This window comes from Pelophylax lessonae, assembly GCF_965119305.1.
Source record: "Pelophylax lessonae genome assembly, chromosome: 1".
In the NCBI taxonomy this organism is placed as follows: domain Eukaryota; kingdom Metazoa; phylum Chordata; class Amphibia; order Anura; family Ranidae; genus Pelophylax; species Pelophylax lessonae.
Window position 1 is genome coordinate 105,116,338 of NC_138768.1, and position 23,883 is coordinate 105,140,220.

Below are 23,883 nucleotides of genomic sequence, written 5' to 3' on the forward strand. Positions count from 1 at the left end.
GATATCAGTAAAAAGTGAGCCCTTCATTTCCCTGTCATTTGCGGGTATCTCTGCTGACCGCTGCAATCCTAAGCCGGCGCTTCATTGTGATTTACAGGGGTTGCTAGACGGCCAGCCGATTGGCGTCTAGCAACCAGTGACGTCTCGGGGGAGAGGGACCCAGGATGCACAGCGGATCCTCCTCTTCAATCTATCCTCTTCAATCTAATTTCCCATTAAAGCGCTCTCTTTCTAAAATGACGTGAATCGCATACTCCACGCCTCGGTATGTGATGCAAATCCCAAAAAGTTGATAATAATCAAATGAAACATAACAGCATGACTCCCATACTACACAATGCTCAAAAAATGTGCAAATAATGCAACAAATTCAGGAATACATTCCTAACCATAACATGTGCACATTTGACAATAAGTGCTGAAAAATGGGTATCATAAATTATTATACCCATTTTTCAGCACTTATTGTCATATTTGCACATCTATTAAGAATTTATTCTTGATCTGTTGCATTATTTGCACATTTTTTTTGAGCATTGTCTAGTATGCGAATCATGCTGTTGTATTTCATTTGAATATTGCTGTTCACATTTTATTACTATCTACTTCTTGGAATTTGCACCACACACCGCTGTGTGGAGTATGCGATTCACAGCATTTTCTGTTACAATAAATGTACAATTCAAGACTTGCGTGGGTGTAAGAAAATGTCCGCCGCTGCTACGTGTTCTGTCACATTAGGAAAGCTATTGCAATGCATTACGGCCATGTTGGAACACATGGCACATGCGCAGTAAGTTTGTTTTTGGCCGAACATCCCTTTAGGTTGCAGAATCGGATAGGTCTATCCAATAGAAGTCAGACGAGCATGCTGGAAAACCAGCAGCCGACTGACTCCCAGTCAGCTCTCTTAGCCAATGGCGGAGATCGCTCAATGGAGTGTTCTGGTAGGGGCGGCGTCCCACTGTCACAACATAACAAACATTTTTGCAGCATTGCTCCAGCCATACAGGCATACACAATTCCTTTTCTTGCAGGCTGCACAGGACGCCATCATCTGAACTAGCTTGCCCACTATGTATGTGGAGCTGTTAGATGAATGACAGGCAACTCATCACTGCTGATCTAATTTAAAATCATTTCGGGGAAAAAGTCATTTCGCCGCCGCCGCCTCCAAGTCATCACTGTTGGGTATTGACTTCCGCTCCGCAGGAGTAGCTAGGCATATAGTCAAAAGACAAAAGGCATTAGCATATACACACCCATGGGGGCTGTCCCATCTGGTCAATACCCCCCCTGCATAACCACTCCCAACTCAAGTTTTAATCTGCCTAGGGTCAGGAGTAGTCAGGCTTCCCTGTGCTGGGGCTTCAGTATCAGCCCTCCTAATCTTTTATTTGATTTTCTTTGAAAATGTCAGTTTTTTCTTACTTTACTAGCTGTTTATTTTGTCCGCTTCCAGTGTTAATTGTTTCTTCTGATGAAGATGGATCATGCGGTGCTGGGATTCGGACTGACCACCCTGGTTCTCCAGGGCAGAAGGGTCAGATGGACCCCCAGCCCGCCATCGAGCGTTCAGCTATGGTTCGCCCTGGCATTACGAACGACCCATCCCTGCTCGCTGCAGGGATGCAGCCGTGAGGTGGCTACCTCACAGGACACATCTGCGATGCTGCAGTGTCATGTCCCTGGCTCACGGCACTCCCTGTCAGATGAGGACAGCGGTTTTCCGTTCATAGAGGCATCCCACGCCATCAGGTACAGGTAAGTACTTCTGTGTGGGGCCTCTGTCTGGGGTGGCAGTCTGTGTTGCTGTGTGTTCCCCATGTCTGTACCTGTGTGGCTCCCTATGCAGTCCCTGTGGGGATCGCTTGTGCAGATACTGTATGTTTTCTGGGGGTCCCCTTCCCTGTGTCACTTCGGTGCATTGTTGGGGGTGCAGATGTTTTTTTGTGTGGCGACCGCAGCGGTGTATGTTCGCGCGGTCCGCCATCTTGGCTATGGGCAGGCATGTGTAGCTTCCCTGGGGGCAATACTGCATGCTATTTTGGCGCCATCCGCCGCCATTTTGTGGGAGGTGGACGATCGGTCCGACCGCATGTTCGGCGGCCATTTTGGCGTAGCCTCCAATGCATCCCTATGGGGCAGCCATTTTCCCTAAGTCTGGCAGTCTATAGTTCAGCCTATTTCAGCAGCACTTCCTTTCCATCTGCAGCAGGACATCGGTAGCAACACTCTGCGGGCTCTGCAGGTTATCGCTCTCAATTTTCCTCTGTATTATCACTTCTGGCTCAGTTTTCTCTTCTCCTTTTGGGGTCTTTGTCACTGTTTCTGTAGCGGTGGGCTGCGCATTCCGCAGCGATTTTAAAGGGGCAGTTCACATTTTATTGCACTGTTTGTTTCTGTTACCTTGAGCAATGGATTCTCAGGATAGCAAATCCCCCCAGCTCTGGGGGGGGGGGGGTCCCCAGTTCTCCTGTGGCCCCGCTGCGACCCGATTTGGCTGCTGTGGTGGCGACTTTGGTGTCTAATATGGAAATGCTGATGTCTGAACGTGCTGCAAAAAAGAGGCCCAGATTGTCTCTCTCCTCTGATTCAGATGGGGATATGGCTGCTGCTGCGAGCGTGCCCTTTTCAGGGTCTCGCTCATCCTTGGACCCCCCGGGGTCTGAGGGGGAGGCTGAGGTGGAGGGGGTTAATACCTCTTCCCCGGGGTCGCCTGAAGAGCGGGCGACCATGGATGAATTTATTGTTTCTGTTAAGGAAACACTACATTTGGAGGATGAGCCCTGTCCTCCGGGCGTTGTGTCCTCATTTGGGATGCACAGGACCCGCAAGTCGGCGCAGGTTTTTCCCTGCCCAGCGGAGTTTCATTACACTGTTAATGAAATGTGGCGCACGTTAAAACGTCCATTCCTGGTGCCTAGTCGGTTCAAATTGCTTTATCCGTTTGCACCGGCTACGGAATCACTATGGTGTGTGCCTCCACAGGTAGATCACGCTGTGGCTTTGTTAAACAAGGCTACCTTGGTTCCTTCTGAGGATACCTCGGTTTTCCGGGATCCCACGGACCGGCGGTTGGAGTCTCTGGCCCGCCATTCCTATACGGTGGCGGGCTCGTTGCTCAGACCCGTTTTCGCGTCCGTTTTAGTGGCTCAGGCGGTGGCTGATTGGACGAAGGTGCTTAGGAGCAACCTCGTGTCTGATGATGTTCCGCCTGCCCGGCTTGAAATGGTGGATCAAATCCACCAGGGAATCATGTATCTGTGTGATGCGGCCTTGAATGAGGCCCCTTTAGTAGCACGCCTGTCTAGTGTCTCGGTACTTAACCGGCGACTGATATGGCTGAAGAGCTGGTCGGCTGACCAGTCCTCGCGGAAAACAGTTGCTGATTTTCCATATGCTGGTTCTCGCCTTTTTGGCGAGGCGTTGGATACCCTGGTGAAAGGCGTCACGGGGGCAAGAGCACCTTGCTGCCCCAGAACCCGAAGAACAAGTCCTTTCGTGGCAAGCGGGGTTCTGCGTCTCGATCCACTCAGGGGTCCTTTCGTACCTTTCGGAACCAATCCATGGGCGAAACCCTTCAAGGCCCAGGGCAACCAGAAGAAGCCCTGGGCGGGCAAGCAGGAGTCGGGCGATGGCGGGTCAGTCCGACTCTGTCTGAAGGGGCGCCCTCACCCGTTTCAGGGGTGGGGGGACGCTTGCGCGGTTTCCTCCAACCTTAGCTGCTCCGGATATCGGACAGGTGGGTTCAGGAAATCATTCGATCAGGATACGAGATCGAATTCCTTTCCCGGCCGGCCAGCAGATTCTTTCCCTCAAAGCTTCGCTTGTCTCCTGGGCGTCGGCAGGACCTGCATCAAGCGGTGTAGGACCTTCTTGCTCAGGGGGTGATTGTCCCGGTGCCTCATCGGGACAGGTTTCGGGGATTTTATTCCAATCTGTTCACGGTGCCCAGGAAGGTGGGCAAAGTGCATCCGATTCCCTATATGGGAATGATTCTGGACTCTGCTCAGACAAAGGTGTTCTGCCGGAGGACAAGCTCCGGACCTTGCAGGACGAGCTCAGGTCCCTCAGGGACCATCTGTCCTCGTCACTCAGGACCTGTATGCGGGGCCTGGGGTTGATGGTGTCGGCCTTCGAGGCGATACCCTTTGCTCAGTTTCACACGCGGGCTCTCCAGGCGGAGATCCTGGCCAGGTGGGACAGACAGCCTCAGTCCCTGGATCTGAGTGTCTCATTGAGTCGTCGGACCAGATTGGCTCTTCTGTGGGGCTCCAGTCCACGTCGGTGGCGGAAGGCAAGTCCTTCCGTCCGTTGGTGTGGACGGTGATTACCACGGATGCCAGCCTGTCGGGCTGGGATGGAGTCCTGGGCAACCTGTCTGCCCAGGGCACTTGGTCGGAGGTGGAGTCCTCCCTCCCGATAAATGTGCTGGAATTGCGAGCGATAAAACTCTGTCTCTTCCAGTGGTCAGACTGTCTTCGGGGCCGTTCTGTCCGGGTACAGACGGACAATGCTACCGCGGTGGCTTACATCAACCACCAAGGGGGCACCAGGAGTGTTCGGGCGGCCCGGGAGATGACCGACATTCTGTCTTGGGCCGAGGCTCATGTCCCGGCGATCTCAGCAGTTCTCATTCCGGGTGTGGAAAATTGGCAGGCCGACTATCTGAGCCGCCAGACCCTGGACCACGGGGAATGGTCCCTACACCCGGAGCTCTTCCGAATGCTGTGTGTGAAGTGGGGATCCCCGGATGTGGATCTGTTCGCATCTCGGCTTAGCCGATGGGTGGAAAGGTTTGTGGCAAGAACGCGCGATCCGCTGGCGGACGCCTCGGATGCGTTAGTGGCCCCTTGGCATCAGTATCGTCTGATGCATGTCTTTCCTCCGATTCGGTTGCTATCCAGTTTCCTCCGCAGGTTAGCCTCGGAAACAAACCTGGTGATTCTGGTGGCTCCGGACTGGCCACGCCGGTCCTGATATGCCGATGTTGTTCACCTGGCAGTGGCGCCTCCGTGGCGATTGCCTCTGCGGGAAGATCTCCTGTCTCAGGGTCCGATCTTCCATCCTGCTTTACAGTCGCTGGCTTTAACGGCCTGGCTGTTGAGACCCAGGTCCTGAGGGACAGGGGTCTCTCCTCTGAGGTCATTCCTACCCTTGTCAGGGCTAGAAAAACCTCCTCTGGTAAAATATATTACCGTACCTGGAAGGCTTATTCCGCCTGGTGTGAGTCCAGGGGGTTCTCCCCTCGCTCGTACTCTGTGTCGAGAGTTTTGGCCTTCCTCCAGTCTGGTGTGGACCAGCGCCTGGCGCTGGCCACGATCAAGGGCCAGGTGTCCGCACTGGCTATTCTTTTCCAATGCCCTGTGGCGTCCCATTCTCTTGATCACACCTTCATTCAAGGTGTGCGACATTTGGCCCCTCCCCGGAGGGAGCCTTTACCTCCATGGGACTTGAACTTGGTTCTGTCCGTGTTGCAACGTGCTCCCTTTGAAAACATTTGGGATATCTCGTTGCCTCTGCTGTCTAAGGAGGTTGCCTTTTTGATGGCAATCACTTCAGCTCGCAGAGTGTCGGAACTGGCAGCGTTATCTTGCCGTTCTCCATACTTGGTGATTCACCGGGATAAGGTGGTCTTGCGTCCGCATCCCTCCTTTCTTCCTAAGGTGGTCTCTGAGTTCCACATTAATGAGGACATTGTCCTACCTTCGCTTTGTACGAAGCCTAAGCATCCTAAGGAGCTTGCTCTGCACTCCTTGGATGTTGTCAAGGCTATCAGGGTTTACCTGTCATCTACGGAATCTTTTCGTAAAACGGATTCCCTCTTTGTCCTTCCTGAGGGACCTCGGAAGGGCATGGCTGCATCCGCAGCGACTATTGCCAAATGGATCAGACAGACCATTGAACAGGCTTACGCCTTGAAGGAACGGGTTCCACCCTTCCCTGTTAAGGCGCACTCTACCAGATCTGTGATTGCGTCCTGGGCCTATTGGCGTAGGGCCTCGGTGGCCCAGGTGTGCAAGGCTGCGACTTGGTCGTCGGTGCACACTTTTTCCAAAATCTACAAGTAGACGTTCTGGCATCAGCTGATGCCTCATTTGGCCGCAAGGTTCTCAGTGCGGCAGTGCCATGATGGACCCTTGTGTTTTTTTCTGGGTCCCTGGCTGTTGGCATTTGCTTTCCTGGGCTGTTGCTCCTGTTGAGCATTGTTTTTTTCTGTTGCCCAGTTGGTTCTCTTAAGGTGCATGTAAGATTCCTTTCTCTGATGTGGGTACTGCGTTGCCTTTTCTACGGTTGTGTCTCCCACCCCTCATGTCTATACTGCTTTGGGACATCCCAACAGTGATGACTTAGAGGCGGCAGCGACTGTGGGAGGACGTAAGAGAAAACGGAATTTTTGTAAAATCTTACCTGTAAAATTCCTTTCTCTGAGTCCTCCGACAGTCGCCGCCCCGCCCCTCTTTTGGGGTTCTTATTACCTACTGCTATGCTACCAAACTGAGTTGGGAGTGGTTATGCAGGGGGGTATTGACCAGATGGGACAGCCCCCATGGGTGTGTATATGCTAATGCCTTTTGTCTTTTGACTAAGTCTATATGCCTAGCTACTCCTGCGGAGCGGAAGTCAATACCCAACAGTGATGACTTAGAGGCGGCGGCGACTGTTGGAGGACTCAGAGTAAGGAATTTTACAGGTAAGATTTTACAAAAATTCAGTTTTTCTGTTTCGGTTTTCGGCCAAGGGCATCCTGCATTTTCGGTTTCGGCCCAAAATTTTTATTTCGGTGCATCCCTAATCCTAAGCATACAATGTCTAATTGTCATCATCTGTTCTAATTATGTGTAAAGATCATGCCACTGTATTTCATTTAATCTAAAAAAAGCATCTGAATACCTTATTTATTCTTTGTTGATCAGAGGTCACATGATGTTTCCCAGGAATTTCCTGTCCTCAGAGAAAGATCTGAAGGAGGATTTTCTTGTAGACTGCTGATGTATGAGGGCCAGTTCATACCACATGCAGTCCGGTGCTTTTTTTTTTTTTTTTTTTTTCTTCATCAAAAATGCATGGAAAGTAGGTTATATGCTTTCCAATGGCATAGTTCACACAGTGTGGTCAGGTACAGGACATTCCAGTTCCAGAAAAAAAAGTAAAACATGCACCAGACCCCAGCATAGTGGAAAAAAAAGCATCTGGAATGCATCCTGAAACGCATCAAAAACACACGGGAATGAATCAAAAATGCACATGCAGAAACACATCCGGAACGGATCTGGAGTGCATTTTTGTGGTGTGAACCAGCCCTGAATCTGTGTCTAAATAGAAAATCAAATAATTAATAGTAACAAAGTGTTTTAAAGCTTATTAGAAATCTATATTTCAATGCTCTATTTTGGTCTCATCACCCAAGATTACAGTGTGCCAGAATCTATGAGGCGTATCAAGGTGTTGTCGGGCATATTGTAACTGGGCTTTTTTGTGGTGTTGGTGCTGTAAAGGCCATGCAGCTAATTTTCATTCAAGTATTGACGGATCTTGCGCCTTGAAACAACCAGACCGTAACTTTTTCCAGAGCAGCCTGTATTTCTCCTGTTACCTGTGTTTTTTTTTTCTTTGTATCCTGAAAAATTCTTCTGGCAGTTGTGGCTGCAATCTTTCTTGGTCTACCTGATCTTGGCTTGGTATCAAGAGATTCCCGAATTTTCCACTTCTTAAGTGGTTGAACAGTACTTACTGGCATATTCAAGGATTTGGATATCTTTTTAGATTGAATATATTTTTATTGTCAGAAAACAATTGCAAAAATAGAAATTAACACAAAATAAGAGGGAGAGAGAGAAAAAAAAAGTAACATTCATTACTAGTACAGATTAGCATAAGTAAAGTTGTTTTTCTACATCTTGTACAAAAAGGAGGTTAATAGGTGATTTATATTCTGCATTACAAACTTCTGTTATTGCTTGGACGCAGATTATTCGTTTTACTTCATGGTAAAGGGACTTGGAGTCTCTGGATGATGAGGAATGGACTATGGCACTGGAGGTGTTGCCAATGGTTTCTCTCTCACCCTCCCAGCGTCTAACTCACTTGTTCATTGTTCGCAGATCCCACTACTCCCCACAGAAACTTTAGGCTCGGGGAAAGTCTGCATCGCCAATGTGTCCCAGATGTAATACAGGCAACAGGTCTCTTATTCAAATGCTATGGCGATGCCCCAAACTCCACCGCTACTGTGAAAAGGTGTTTATAACTTTGAATTCTCTATGTTTAATAAGAGTGACAATAGATCCTAAATTTGCACTTCTGGGAGTGATCCCAGAAGATATACTTCCAGCAGAAATGCTCACTATGTGGACAAGGTCCTTATATATAACGCGAAAACTCATATTACAGAAGTGAATTTCGCCATAAACCCTCCCCCCCCCCCCATAAACAGTGTTGTGCAATTCTTAATTTCACATTGCGTAGAGAAATAGTGTTAACTGGTAAAGGTATTGATATTGCAATAGACCAAGGTGGATGTAGGATAAGCTTACAAGGGAGAAGTCAAATATTTAAAGTGAAAAACTTTACACATGGCAGATGATGAAAAAACACTAACTCTCTGACTATTGGCATCCATAAGAATACTCCATGACTTATAAGTCAGTACATACTGTATACTCAATACGGTAAACTTTTGTTTTTTGTCAGTGAAAAGCCATGGAGAATTTGATACTGTTTTATATGCTCACTTTATTTTATGGTATTGTTATACAAACCTTGTTTCTTTTTTTAACAATAAGCTTTTACTATAGCGTAAGGCCTCTTTCACACGGGTGTTCCGTATGTCCGTATATCATCCCATCTGTTTGCGGGTGATATACGGACATAATGCATGTCAATGGGATTGCGGATGTCAGCGGATGACCATCCGCTGACATCCGATTTGTGTCCTTTCAGTTCTGTTCCGTTTTTTGGAACGGAACAGAACTCTATTTTTCTTCCTTTTAAAAAACAGGACGCAAAATCGGATGTCAGCGGTGTCATCCGCTGACATCTGCAATCCCATAGACATACATTATGTCCGTATATCATCCGCAAACGGATGGGATGATATGCGGACATACGGACCGGATGACACAAGTGTCATCCATGTCCGAAAAAAAAAAAAAAAAAAAGTGCCGGAGCAGTTAAAAATACGGACAGCCCGTGTGAAAGAGGCCTAATTGTATTGTTGAAAACTAAAAACTTTTAATAAAAATGACTTGATTAAAAAAAAAAATAAATCCCAGGAGACTGTTGCATCTTTCCACAGAGAAGGAAGCTAACGTGTGCTACCAGGAATTTGATGTGCCTGACACGTTCCCAGTGGAACTACGACAATACATCCCGAACATTTGCTATTCTCATGAGAGTGAAGGGTTGGTATATGTTTAATTAGTAGCACTTGTCAAATCCTATTATACAGATCAGTTTTGTCCATGCTTACATAAACAAGTCTATATTTATAATAATGAAGACAGTATCTCTTGCATTATTGTAGGAACACATTTAATAACATAAGCATAGGTGCCAGCGTATTTGCTGTAGGATCTTAGGTCTTTTCAGATAATTTAATCTAAATGTTTTTTTACTTTTACATAGAACATATCTTTAACCACTTCACAACCTGTGCCAGCAGACCTACTTCATAAAAGAAATCACTTATGTCTCTGACACCATATCAATACTATATTTTGTGTGCTTCCAGTTGTACTTGAGGTTAGTGACATCTATAGTTTCATAGTGACAGCCATGCTTTGTATCCTGCCACTTATTGTCAGGTGACTTGTTCTGAATAGAGGCTTGCATTCATTTTGTTACCTTCAATCAAAAGAGGCTATGGCACTTGGAAAATACAGTTAGACGCTAGCAGTCATGGGTAGGGAGCTACAGAAGCTCTAGAATTATTGAATTATCAAAGCTCACGTGTCTGCTAAATTGAGAGCTCTGCACTCTAACTTAACAGAATATATGATGGACCTTTGCAAAGATCTCGCTGCTTCCATACAGAGAGCAAGGGTCCTTATCTATACAGCAGTCAGATGTGCCTGCTTTCTAAAAAAAAAAAGAAAAAAAGGAACTGTAAGACATTAAACCTCTTTTGATGCACCTGGAAATTTAAACTGGAAGTTCAGTTGGGCTTTAATATCAAATGGACCAAGAATAGATAAAGAATAGAAATGACTGCCATTACTTCATGTGTATAAAATAAGTTGATTTTCATCATTGCCATAGTCTGTACTGACATAACGTGCAAAGCCCAGCAAGAAGACAGCAGTACTAGCAAGATTTTCGGAAAATGCAAATGTATACAGTATGTCAGTTCTTTCACATGTTCAGTCAGTTTATTGATTGCCATGATCTTTTATATATTCCAGGCCAATAAGGTGTGTCATTCTTGTCGCTCTTAGAGACATACATTGTGGAGAAGAGCTCTTTTCAAACTATTTTACAATAATTCATTAGCAAATGCTGGGGCCTCAAAATTTACACAATATGGAAACAGAAGCTTTGCAGGATGTATCGGAGGTCGGACATGTGCAATGATGTTTAAAGACAACTGTACTTTCAGATGTTTCCCCTGGGCACAGGAACTTTGTGTACTTAATTAAATCAGACAGCTGCAGTCTGCAGCAATATTCAGATTCTCCTGCTGAAATCGTCTTTTGTTTTGGCTGCACCTCAAAAATGTTTATATTCTTTATGTTATAAATAAAAGGGTTGTTATACATGAAATATATCATTGTAATGTTCATTTTACCACTTGAGGTTTTCCACCTTTACACCCACTATGGAAAAGGGCAGTTTTTCTTTTTAGCTGTACCAGCCTATTAATTCAGCAATAACTTTGTCTAATTTCTAGTAATACTTTAACCGCTTGACCTCCGGAAAATTGACCCCCTTTCATGACCAGGCCTTTTTTTGCGATACGGCATTGTGTTACTTCAACTGACAATTGCGCAGTCGTGCAATGCTGTACCCAAATAATATTGAGGTCCTTTTTGTCCCCACAAATAGAGCTTTCTTTTGGTGGTATTTAATCACCTCTGCGTTTTTTTATTTTTTTTATCGCAAAAAAAAACACTGACAATTTTGCAAAAAAAAAAAACATATTTCTTTTCATACATCACAGGAGACAGAGCCATAAATCATAACATATGGGTTATATAACCGCCTGTAGGTGAAGGACACTGGCAACCAATCAGAATTATAAAAAATTATGCTTACAAAAAACGCGGCACCCAAGCAAGCAACCCCAAGTGCTAAATGAGGATGGTAATACAAATATAAATGTAAAGTGCTGCTACTTAAATAAATAACATAAAAAAACGGAATAGAATGTCAACAGCATAAATTGCATAATATTTCCAGTAGCGCAAGGAGGTAACCTCTCACCATCAGGACATATGTATAAATATAGATAATAGTGATCGCTCATAAAACAGACACAACTTGTCACTCAGTAAAATCTGAATAAAAGTCCATAAAATAGTAGTAACAGGGGATTTCGAGAAGGATTTGAGAGTGTTGGTAGATCAGGGTTACAAGAATCACATACTAACAAAGAAAGAGAAATGTTATCTAGTACCGAGTGCGTGTCGTATACCCATAATACTCTCTACCGAAGATCCACAAGGATCCTGTGTGCCCCCCTCCGCGCCCAATGGTAAATGGGATTGGGTCAGTGTGTGCCAGATTAGGCCACTACCTGGACACTTTTTTGCAACCCAGTGTGATGAACACAAAAGCATTCCTTAAAGATACTAAGGATTTGCTCGTGTCTCTGGATGATATTGTCTTGGGGGACGACTCGTCTGCCTTTCTTGTGATGGTGGACGTGTCGTCCCTTTACACCATCATCCAGCACGATGATGCCTTATTGGCTTTGAACTGGGCTTTATGCAAGCGAGAAGATGTACCCCATAACCAAAAGTTGTTTAATCAGAAAGCCCTAGACTTTTGTCTGGGGCATAACTACTTTTGGTACCAACAAAGTTTTTATAGCCAGACAAGGGGCGTGGCTATGGGAGCAAAGTTTGCTCCCAGCCTCACCAACCTCTTCATGGCAGACTGGGAGGATAAATTTGTGTTCAGTGAAGAGAGACCTGCTTTACTCTATTATCGCAGGTTCATAGATGATATTATATTCATATGGAATGACACCGAATTGTCCCTTATTGAGTTTGAGTCATCTAAACAACAATACAAATAATATCAAATTGTATTTCCACTGGAGCCAGACTGAAATCCATTTTTTGGACGTAAATATAAAAAAATTGATGGGGAAGTTGACCACAACTGTTTACTTGAAGCCTTCTGACCGGAACAGCTATTTGTCTATACAAAGTGGTCACCACCCGAGCTGGCTCCGAAACATTCCTTGAGGTCAGTTCATGAGAGTGAGGCGCAATTGCACCTTTGATAATGATTTTGTGTCCCGGGCAGGTGTATTGAAAGACAGGGTCTTGCAAAAAGGTTATAGGGAACAGGATCTGGATAAGGAAATTAATAATATTCTAAAAGTCCCGAGAGTGACATGCCTGGAGAATACCAACAGGTCTCTGCAGGAGACGGATAATAAGGAATGGAGTTTCATATCCGATTTCTCAGAGGACTACAAGAGAGTAGAGGCCATTTTTCAGTTACATTGGCATGTCTTACTTATGGATGTAACCTTGGGGCCTGTTCTCCCGGAGGTTCCATCCTTCATATATAGAAAGGCCCCGAACTTCGGTGATAGGGTGGTTAAAAAGATTTTGGACCCATCTAGCACATCGTTTTTTCCGGGGCGGAGTGGCTTCCACACCTGCGGAAGATGTAGGGCCTGTTCCTTCACGAAGTCAAATTTGAAGAAACGTAGTTTTTTTGTTCAGGCTATCAATAAGGATTTTGGTATCAAACATTTAATCACCTGTGATACAACGCATGTGGTGTATGCACTAATGTGCCCTTGCAAATTAATTTATATTGGTCGCACTAAACGCATTTTATGTATAAGAGTAGGTGAGCATATCACCAACATCATTAAAGGTAAGCGTGAACATAGTGTGTCCGCCCATTTTAGACAACATCATCAGCGTGACCCAAGATGCCTTCAGTTCTGGGGTATAAGAGAGAGTGACACCATCTTGGAGAGGAGCCAATTGGGTTAGGGAACTGTCCAAGTGCGAAACAAAATGGATATTCTTGACACAGTCCCTTAGCCCGGTTGGCTTGAATATTGAACTTGACTTGAATTGTTTTATCAGTAATTCCTAATATATTTTTTGATCTCCCCCTCCCCTTTTTCGACTTTTGACTGACTAATATTTTTAGAATCTTTTAAAAAAATTTTATATTTTTAGAATAACTTTTGATGATCTCTGTGTTCTCTTTTGCGGACTGGTTTATGCATTTTTACATGCAAATTTTTTTTATATATATAAATATATATATATATATATATATATATATATATATATAATGTATGTATGTGTATTTTAACTTCATGGATTTTATTATTACTGGAAGGATTGCATGTGGTTTTAAAATGTATGTCATATTGTTCATATATATTTTAGCTATGGCACATTTTTTGATAGAATCATTTAAATACTTTTAGCATGATTTATGTGACATCTTTATTTAGATTGAAGTGTATTTTATCATGCATATGCTGACTTCCTGCTTGTGTCACCGATCATTGAATGACGGTGTATGTTAGGGGTGTTGAAAATCGGCGCATCGATGCATCGCGATGCAGCCTTTTCCGATTCAGTTACGATGCGGGAACCCTGAATAATCGATTCCTGGCTCCTCCCCCCCTCCCTCCCTCCCTCCCTCCTCCCCCCTCCCCCCCCCTCCCTCCCTCCACAGAAGTAGTATGTAGTAGTAGTAGTATGTCTGACCTTCTCCTGTAGTGTGTCTGCAGTCTGTGACCTTCTCCTGTAGTGTGTCTGCAGACTCTGACCCTCTCCTGTAGTGTGTCTGCAGACTCTGACCCTCTCCTGTAGTGTGTCTGCAGTCTCTGACCCTCTCCTGTAGTGTGTCTTCAGACTCTGACCCTCTCCTGTAGTGTGTCTGCAGTCTCTGACCCTCTCCTGTAGTGTGTCTGCAGTCTCTGACCCTCTCCTGTAGTGTGTCTGCAGACTCTGACCCTCTCCTGTAGTGTGACAAGAGTGTCCTTTAAAAGCAAATGAAAATAAAAATGATTCTTTAATGCTTGATTGTTTGTTTTTTGTTTTTTTTATAAAGTTTTGAAAACCGTTGGGCAGTGGGCTGGGCATGGGCAGTAATCGTGATGCATCGCGGAATCGAATCGTATCGAATCGCGACCCTAATAATCGTAATCGCATCGAATCGTGAGGTAAGTAAAGATGCGCAGCCCTAGTGTATGTGGTGTGCGGCTGTCCAACTAATGTATGTGATTGGTTTATTTCCTGTCTCCAAGACATGCTTAGTAAGCGGGGAAGCTACGCATGTCATCATTACACTTGGAGCGTGTGGGGGAGTGGCTACTAAACCTCTATCTAGTCGGCGGCTGTGGTTGTTAGACAACAGAATTTATTTACATTAGAGACCGCTGTTTAGCAGAAAGTGACCAGCTGTCTGTTATTTGTACATCCCGACTCCTCCCTAGTGGGCGGGGAGTCGGGGTATTTATACTGCTGCCGCGCCGTCATGGTCACACCCCCGGCGAAGAAGTCGGAACTGACGAAACGCGTCGGGCGTGACCAGGCGGCGTCATTATACCTTGCTGTTTGGGCACCCGGAAGGCGTGCGTTCCACGGCGTGGAGTCTGGATACGATACCCGAACGGTGAACACCTCCCTATGACTGTTTATGCGAGTGATATGCTATTGACATGTGAGTGCAATATTTGTCTTATTAATATGAATAAAGTGTTCTAGACGTTATTACACTAGTGGAGTTTATTTTTCTCCTACATGGTCTGGAGCACTGCTGATCACCCATCACTGTGGATATCCCTGATCCCTATAAGTGGATGTGTTTAACATTGGGCTTGTTTGCTTAGTCACGAGAGTGGCTGGGCCAGTCGAGTCGGTGAGTTTGCATTCTTTCTCCCCCTCTGAGCACGTCGGCGTTTTATGGTGATCCAATACTCCATCTGCACATGTAGCTATCATCCCAGGAGTGTGTAGCAACTGTGGACTTTTGTAACAACTTTTGCTGTCTTGGTGGAATTTTATGGACTTTTATTCAGATTTTACTGAGTGACAAGTTGTGTCTGTTTTATGAGCGATCACTATTATCTATATTTATACATATGTACTGATGGTGAGAGGTTACCACCATCCTTGCGCTACTGGAAATATTATGCAATTTATGCTGTTGACATTAACCAATCAGAATTGATGACACCCTATATAACCCCTCCCACACAGGAAGTTTTTTTGCCAGTGTCTAAAAGGTGAAGGTCGTTGTGGAATGGTGCTCCACATGTTTGTTATGTTTCAAAGAAGAAGAAAGAAGTTTATGCTAACATACCCCAAACAAAGATCACTGGATCTAAGGTGTTCGCTATCGGATCCATCTAAAACAGTCAATGGACTAAAAGGATGGTACCCGAGCCTCGGGAACCAGATATGAGGTTTTGCCTGTAACACTGTCCTTTTTAGGCGCTGGACCCTGGGATCTGGACCCTTGGAATACCAAACCCTAAAGGCGCTCCGTTTAGGGTGCTTTACAGGTCCAAGGCCGTGGCCCCTCTTATGTGCGGGACCCAGTCCTTGAAGGTCTCCCGCCCCCCCACCCCTCCCCCCCCTCCGCCAAACTCTGCAAGATGCGCGCATACGGGGAGATGTTCCCATATCCTCTCATGTCAGTTCGGTATCTGCATACCCGGAAATGACGTATCTAGCGGCTTGTAGCGCAGCTGGAGGAAACCTCCGGCGGCCGCAACAACAGAAACAACTGCGGAGGTCGACGGGGAGGTGCATATGCAAAACACATCTCCCTAGACAGGTTCAGCCAAATACCGAGCAGCCAACAAATAGTCCCATGTGATCAAAGAGACCATCACAGAGGAGAAAATGGGCAGTCCCCATATGATTAGAGTCAGAGAAAGGGGGCATGAATACAGAGACCTTCTGCCTTGAAGCACAGAACACTGCAAATATGCACTTAGTAATCCATCCTACAACACTTAGTTGTATAATGTTCCTTAAAGCTGATAGAAGGCAAAGAATCAAACAAAAAAAATAATAAAAAAAAAATATATAAAAAAATATATACATCCAAATTGATCATATAACAGCCGCCAGATATTGAGAGAAAAGGTACAATGTTCCGGTGTAGCCAAGGCCCCACAATCTACCCAGAAATGAGGAAACAGCAAAAGAAGTACTATAAGAAGATCTTCAGACATATTCTTAAACAATGCTTGTTGAATGACTACATTCTGCTCAAAAAAAAAAAAAAAAAAAGTGATTCATTCGGACTTAATTTGGAAAGTTGCGAACGTATCTTTCTGAATCACCAAACGCCATCAATGGCTAGGAATAGATCTGGATGTCATGCTATTGGCATTGTCAACCCAGAACGCCTGACTGGTCATCACTTCATGGACTACATCCCACCAACTGAGAAAAAGTCAGCACCTACAAGGTTGTGCGTGGTTTGTTGCTCCGAGAGAGATGACAGTGGAAGGAAAATAAGAAAGGAAACCAGATTCTATTGTCCCTATTGTGACGTCGGACTTTGTGCAGTCCCATATTTCAAAATCTTTCATACCCGAGAAGTTTACTAAACCATTATTACAGTGACTAGTATTATCGCATCCCTTGTTTGTACACATTTCACTGTTTTTGGTTTGATTATATTATTGAATAAAATTAATTATTATTATAATTTATGATTTTGTGTTTCAAACTTTATCATACCCAGGATGTCTGCTAGACTCTTGTTTGGACAGATTTAAGCAAGTTATTCCTAAGAATTACAGGCCTAAAATATAAAACAGATTTCCATGCAAAACCATGTACCGCTTTGAGATAAAAAAAATTCTGACATAATCAGACCTCCAGGGAGGGTTAACAGGTTTTTGCACCTCCTTTCATAAGGCTGATAGGATGCCTAAAATGGCAAAGGTACCTGCAATGCAAGTGTTTTAGCACTTCCATAGGAGTGCATTGCCTTTTTTCCTATGATGTTTAATCAAGAAGATAATTCTTGAAGAGGGGTGCAAATGGAACAGGACAGAGCAGCAAAATGTCTTAGTGGTCTTAGTTCAAACCCCAATCAGGACACTTCTACGTGCACTGCAGGATATCAGATTAAGACACTTACGGGAAAGAGGTTTTCCAGCATAGAGTCACCTGATGTTGCCTTCATCAGTTTAGCCGTATACATGGAGTTGTCATTAGAGGATGCTGTGTCCTTCAGGGGTATACTCAATCAGGATGATTAGGTGTGTCCTTAGGGGGGGGGGGTGTAGTGTCTTCTGGTGGTAGGGGGGTGTAGTGTCTTCTGGTGGTAGCCTTGTGTTGGACTTGTCCCTAAGGGGTATATCTGTCTGCAGTTGCAGCCTGGGAGCCTGCCTTAACCCTTGCCTCCCGTCCAATACAATGAAATTTGGGATGACAAATATTTTATCCTAATCATAATAATATTTTTATCCTGGGACAATGTGGTCTGCATTGCAAGAGTTTAACCACTTGCCGACCGCTCACATGGAGCGTACTGCGGCAAAGTAGCTCATTATCGCTACGTCGCTGGACTCCTCCCCTTGTATTTAGACACAGCGGAAGTCGGGCCAGGGGAGGAGAGGCGGTGATCACCGCCGCTCTTCCCCGATCGTCGGGGATCAAGTGAGGAGATTCGCCCGCTTGTGTAAACAAAGTGGGCAGATCTCCTAAGTGACAGGCAGGGACAGATTACAGGATTCAGCATAGCTGAACCTGCGATCTGTGCCTGTGTCACACAGCCCCCTCCCCCCACACATGTCAGTAAGCACCAGGCATACATTAACCCCTTGAGCACCAATAAAAGTTAACCCCTTCCCTGCCAGTGTCATTTTTACAGTAACAGTGCTTATGTATAGCACTGATTACTGTGGTAATGTCACTGGTACCCCCAAAAGTGTCAAAAATGTCAGGGGTTCGATCTGTCCGCCGCAATCCCGCAAAAAAAAATTGCAGTTCGCCGCCATTACTAGTTAAAAAAAAAACAATAAAAATTACATAAATTTCCCGTAGTTAGTAGCTGCAATAACTTTTGCGCAAACCAATCAAAATACGCTTATTGCGATTTTTTTTTTTTACCAAACATATGTAGCAGAAAACAAATTGGCCTAAAATGTTAAAAAATTTTGATTTTTACATTCTTTTTGAGGAATTTCATATAAAAAATGTGAAAAATATTGTTATTTTTTCAAAATTGTTGCTCTTTTTTTGTTTATAACGCAAAAAGTAAAAATCGCACAGGTGATCAAATACCACCAAAAGAAAGCTCTATTTGTGGGGGAAAAAAGGACATGCATTTAATTTGGGTACAGCGTCGCACGACCGCGCAAATGTCCGTTAAAGTAACGCAGTGCCGAATCACAAAATATGGACTGGTCAGGAATGGGGTAAAATCTTAAAGCGGTTAAAAATACACTCATTGAGAATTTTTTTGTCAAAGACATGTAGCGAAATACATTTTGGCCTAAATATTTGACAAAAATGTAATATATTGGATATTTTTTAACTGTCAAAGTAGAAAAATATTGTTATTTTTTTTAAATTGTCGTCTTTTTTATTAATATGGCAAAAAATGAAAAGCGCAGAGGTGATCAAATACCACCAAAAGAAAGCTCTGTTTGTGGGAAAAAAAAGGACGTAAATTTCATTTGGGTACAGTGTTACATGACCCCACAATTGTCAGTTAAAGTCGCACAGTGCCGAATCGCAAAAAGTGGCCTGGACGTAAAGCAGGAAAATCCTCCGGTCCTAAAGTGGTTAAACTGCCCCCTTCAAGGGCTAGCTTTATCTTGATGACGAATAGCTGGAGATGATTCTAGAAGTAGAACAATCTTTTCTGCATTGCGAGAGTATAAACAACCCCCTAAAGGGCTAGCTTCATTTGATAGCAAATAGCTGGGAATAATTCTACAAGTGGGACAATCTTGTCTGCATTGTGAAGTATTGTGAAAGTCTAGCAGTCCCCTTCAAGGGCTAGCTTCATTTGATAGGAAATAGCTGTGATGTATTCTACAAGTGGGGCAATCTTGTCTACATAGTGAGAGTCTAAACAGTCCCCTTCAAGGGCTAGCTTCATTTCATAGCTAAGAGCTGTGTTTAGTCTGGCCTCCTGCCTCAGAGTACATGTCTGTTGAATGAAAGAGGACTCTGATTCCAGAGTCAGTGTTTAACTCCAAAGGGTTTGCTCCTGCAGTTCCGCCCTGGAGTCCAGAAAGTATTGAAGAGAGAGTCCTCAACCAAGTAGTCAGCAAAGAGCTCCACTTCTGGGGGAGAGGTTGCTTACTGGCCTTTTTCATATTTGCACAACCCATACTGTACATATCTTATGGGTACCTGGTTGCTCTTCTTATGATAGGAAGATGCAACTTTGGTCTCGGACGGTTGGACCCGCAGGTCAAGCACTTCGAGCCATGTGGGTCAATCAGTCACATTCAAGCCTCTGACTGTGCCAGGAAGAATCCTTCGCTCCAGCAACAATAAGCAAGTTCTGCTGGTCAATATGTTCTTACCATCTCTAGGGACTCAATTCCAATTCCTCAAGATGTGATTTTAAGAGGAGTACTATTGTAGCTCATAGCGATGCCTATTTCCAACTCCCAGAGCTGTCTTCTGACATACCTCTGTTTCTACATGGATTAAGACGTCATGCAGCTTATATGTTTTCTGGTTGGGTTCTCAATCCACGCCTCCTCTAAACAGGACTTCTATACTGTCAGTTATACGCAGGGAGTTCTCAGAACCCTACAAAATATTTGCTGGCTAGTCTTTTAAAAAGGGTCTTGTGACTCCTATGCAGATCCTTGTGTATCTGAGAGCTTAATCCATCACAGTTCAGGATACATAGTTTCTCTTTCATTCATTGATGGACACAGCTCCTGATCTTCTTAACCATTGGGTTCTACTGCCCCCTACAGGAGTAGGACACTAGTCAGAAAAAAAGTCTATGGGCAGTCCCAGGGGGTATACTCCCTCTCTCTGCTATAGGTACTCAGTTTTTTTTATGCCTAGTCAGGAATAAGGACCTAGGTTTCTTTCTGGGATCTCTGGTCCCGGCAATTTTTTCTTTTTAGATATACATTTTTTTTCTTGTTTTTTTCACAGTACAATCAACTGCCAGACTGGGCAACGGGCTGAATAATCTAGATCCAGTGGTCACCCCAGTCTAGCCAGCGAGTGCAAGCAGACCTGAGCTTCAAGCTAGGTCGGCCGCGACATAGCCCTACTGGACAGGGGATGGCGTGTGAGTTAAACGACTCGTGAGGTCGCATATGACTGGGTCTCGGCCCGAGACACAGTGTTCCACCTGGCTGACAGCCCCCCCCATTTTGATGGAGAGGAGGCTCTGTCTGGATCGGTGCCCGTCTGGTTCCTGGTATGGGTCAATCACCATGGGGGAACAAGAAGTGTCTTGGCGGCTCTGGAGGTAGCCGGTGTTCTAAGGTGGGCAGAACGGTTAGTTCCAGCCCTCTCCATCATGCACATTCCTTGGGGTGGAAAACTGGCAGGAGGATTACCTCAGTCGGCAGGCGCTGGACCAAGGGGAGTGGTCCCTGAATCCGAAGGTGTTTCATCAGTTGTCTCCGGTGGAGCATCCCTGAGGTGCATCAGTTGGCGTCTCGGCTCAACAGAAAGGTGCAGAGGTTTGTGGCTTGGTCAAGGGATACTCTAGCAGACGCCACAGATGCGTTGTTGGCCCCGTGGGGTCATTATCGTCTGATTTAAGCCTTAACTCCTCTCCTGCTTCTGCCAAGACTTCTACGCAGGATTGATGCAGAAGGGATTCCGGTCATCTTAGTGGCTCCGGACTGACCTCGCCAGGCTTGGTACACCAATCTGTTGCGGCTGGTCGCCAACGTTCCTTGAAAGCTTCCTCTCAGGGAGATTCTGCTGTCCCAAGGACCAATCTTCCATCCTGTTTTACAGTCGCTGGCCTTGACGGCTTGGCTGTTGAACTCCAGGTGCTGATGGATAGAGGTTTGTCTGAGTCGGTGATTCCAACGATGTTAAAAGCTAGGAAATCTACTTCTAGGAAGATCTACCATCGTACGTGGAAGTGGTACATTGCATGGTGCGAGTCTCTTGGGGTCCATCCTTGCTCTTTCTCAGTGGCTCGGATCTTGACCTTCCTTCAATGGGGGGTTGAGCAGAAACTGGCCTTGAGTACTATCAAGGGTAGGTGTCGGCCTTGGTAGTTGTCTTTCAATAGGCCTTGGCCACATACTCCCTGGTGCATACCTTTCTTCAGGGAGTTAGGCACTTGGCCCCTCCAGTGCAATCTCCGTTGCCATCTTGGGACCTCAATTTAGTGCTCTCAGTCCAGTCCAGTCCAGAAGCCTCCTTTTGAGAATCTTTGGGAGATTCCCCTGCTTACGTTGTTCCAGAAGGTGGCCTTCATGGTGGCTATTAACTCTGCATGCAGGGTGTCGGAATTGGTGGTGTTATCCTGTCGTTCACCTTACTGCATGGTTCACAGAGATAAGGTGGTTCTTCATCCCTGTCCGTCATTCCTTTCACAGGTTGTCTCTGATTTTCATTTGAATGAAGACATTGTGTTGCCTCCCCTTTGTCCCAGGCCAAAACATCCAAAGGAAATTGTCTTGCATGTCTTGAATGTGGTCCGGGCAATTAGGGTGTACTTGGCAGCTACGGAGTCTTTTAGGAAGTCAGACTCACTATTTGTGCTCATGGATGAGTCTCGGAAAGGGTTGTCCACTTCCTCTGCGACCATTTCCAGATGGATCAGACAGATGGTGATTCAGGCCTATTCCATCAAGGGTCAAGTTCCTCCTTTCCCTGTCAAGGCGCACTCTATTCTGACACTTGCAATGCGTCCACCTGGTCGTCGGTGCACACTTTCACAAAGTGGATGTTTTGGCATTTGCGGATGCTTACTTTGACCGCAAGGTTTTGCAGGCCGCTGTTTAGGGGACCTGGTCCTCTTTGGAGGTGTAGTGTTGTTTTTTTTTTTTTTTAGGTGAGCTCCAGTTGTTTTGGTTGAGCTCCTGGTTGGCTATGGTTAGCCTTGGGAATTTTTTTTTCACTGTTTCCACCCCTCATGTTTAACACTGCTTTGGGACATCCCAATGGTTAAGAAGATCAGGAGCTGTGTCCGTCAATCAACGAAAGAGAAAATAGGATTTTTGACTTACCGTAGAATCCATTTCTCTGATGTTCATTGACGGACACAGCACCCATCTCTCTGTGGAGTTGTAATTCTTCTGACACTGCTTGTAACAAAACCGAGAACCTATAGCAGAGAGAAGGAGTATACCCCCTGGGACTGCCCATAGCCGTATTCAGACTTTTTTTTTCTGCCTAGTGTCCACTTCTGTAAGGGGCAGTATAAGCCAATGGTTAAGAAGATCAGGAGCTGTGTCTGTCAATGAACATCAGATAAATGGATTTTACGTCAAAAATCCCTTTTTTTGCCACTAGAGCATACTGGTGGTAGGTTGCTGGGTAATCCGGACATTCCTCTCTTCACCTGTCAGCATCTCAATGCCTGATGATCAGGACCATGGTCTCTCCCATCCATATTTTGAGGTGTGCTCAATGGAAATGGCCTCCTTTCCTGAAAGGGTTTTTTTTTTCCTCCAATGATGATTATGCACCCAACGATTCATGTCTCGCAAACAGACAGATGAAGCCATGGATGCTGGCACAGTAATAAAGCTGTGCTGCTGAGTTATTGCCAGTGGAACTCCCCTGTTGGTAAGTTTTACCAGTAGAACACCCCGGTTGAGAAGTTAGTTTGAACACTCTGGTTTTCTGGCCAGCTCTTTCATGCTCTCTTTGCATTTTGTCACCTGACAACAAGCTTTTTAGTCCCCAGTGAGGCTAAACAACATCACAGTGGTGTCCTACATCAGGGGGCAGGTCAGAACCTGCAGGGTCAGTGCAGTGAGAAGAGGTAGAGATGACTCATCTGGGTGGAGTAGAATATTCCTCTTCTCTTTTGAATCTACATAGAATTTCTGTGAAGAATCCATATTCTGTGGCCCAATTGGGCAATAAGTGGTTCCTTCATCCAGGTTTATCCAAGTGGATTTTATCTCTGCACAAGATTTTAGCGTTAGATCTGGTAGTATCTCCTTACCATAAAATGCTGGAAAGCTTTTCCCTAGAGGCCTGAGCCCTGGGTGCGGATGGTGTGTCAGATCAGGAAAGGTCTCACAAGCCATATGCTTTCCAGTTTAATCCAAATATATATATTTTTTTTTTTTAATGTGGGGTTCCTGCCTTTTGATACCGAGGTATCAGATTGATGTTCTTTCAGATGAAATCTTCTGTCGTAAAGAGAAATATTTCACCTTTGTTCATCTCTTCCACTTTCTCATCCTGACAGAAAGTGACTAATAAATGTAAAATTAGATGGTAAAAGATGCTAAATAGTAATAAATACTTATGAATTCTTCATCATTCTTCAAACAATAAATAACAAAGTGCTCATTTATTGTTTGAAGATTGATGAAGAATTCATAAGTATTTATTACTATTTAGCATCTTTTACCATCTAATTTTACATTTATTATGGTTCACCAATTTTAGAGTATCTGCGCTGATTTTTTTTACCCCCTTGTTTTACGTTGTTGTATGTGGTGACACTACAGAATTAGCTGCAGATTTCTGGTGCTCCATTGACCTTTCTCTGCTTCCTCCTCATTTCCGTCTC

General features: G+C 44.9%; 1 protein-coding gene across 3 annotated transcripts in view; it reads left to right on the top strand.

Annotated features, from left to right (window-relative positions):
• Nucleotides 1–10,571, top strand: part of SETD9 (SET domain containing 9) — a 48,390-nt gene extending 37,819 nt beyond the window's left edge. For 2 of the 3 annotated variants that reach the window (XM_082243552.1, XM_082243554.1), the window contains 2 exons: nucleotides 9,302–9,407; nucleotides 10,407–10,571. In XM_082243552.1, coding sequence (XP_082099678.1) covers nucleotides 9,302–9,407; nucleotides 10,407–10,494 — 194 coding nt within the window. In that variant the 3' untranslated portion in view covers nucleotides 10,495–10,571. The remainder of the gene's footprint in view (nucleotides 1–9,301; nucleotides 9,408–10,406) is intronic. The other variant, XM_082243553.1, reaches the window with a different exon arrangement.
• The last annotated feature ends 13,312 nt before the right edge of the window (nucleotides 10,572–23,883 follow it).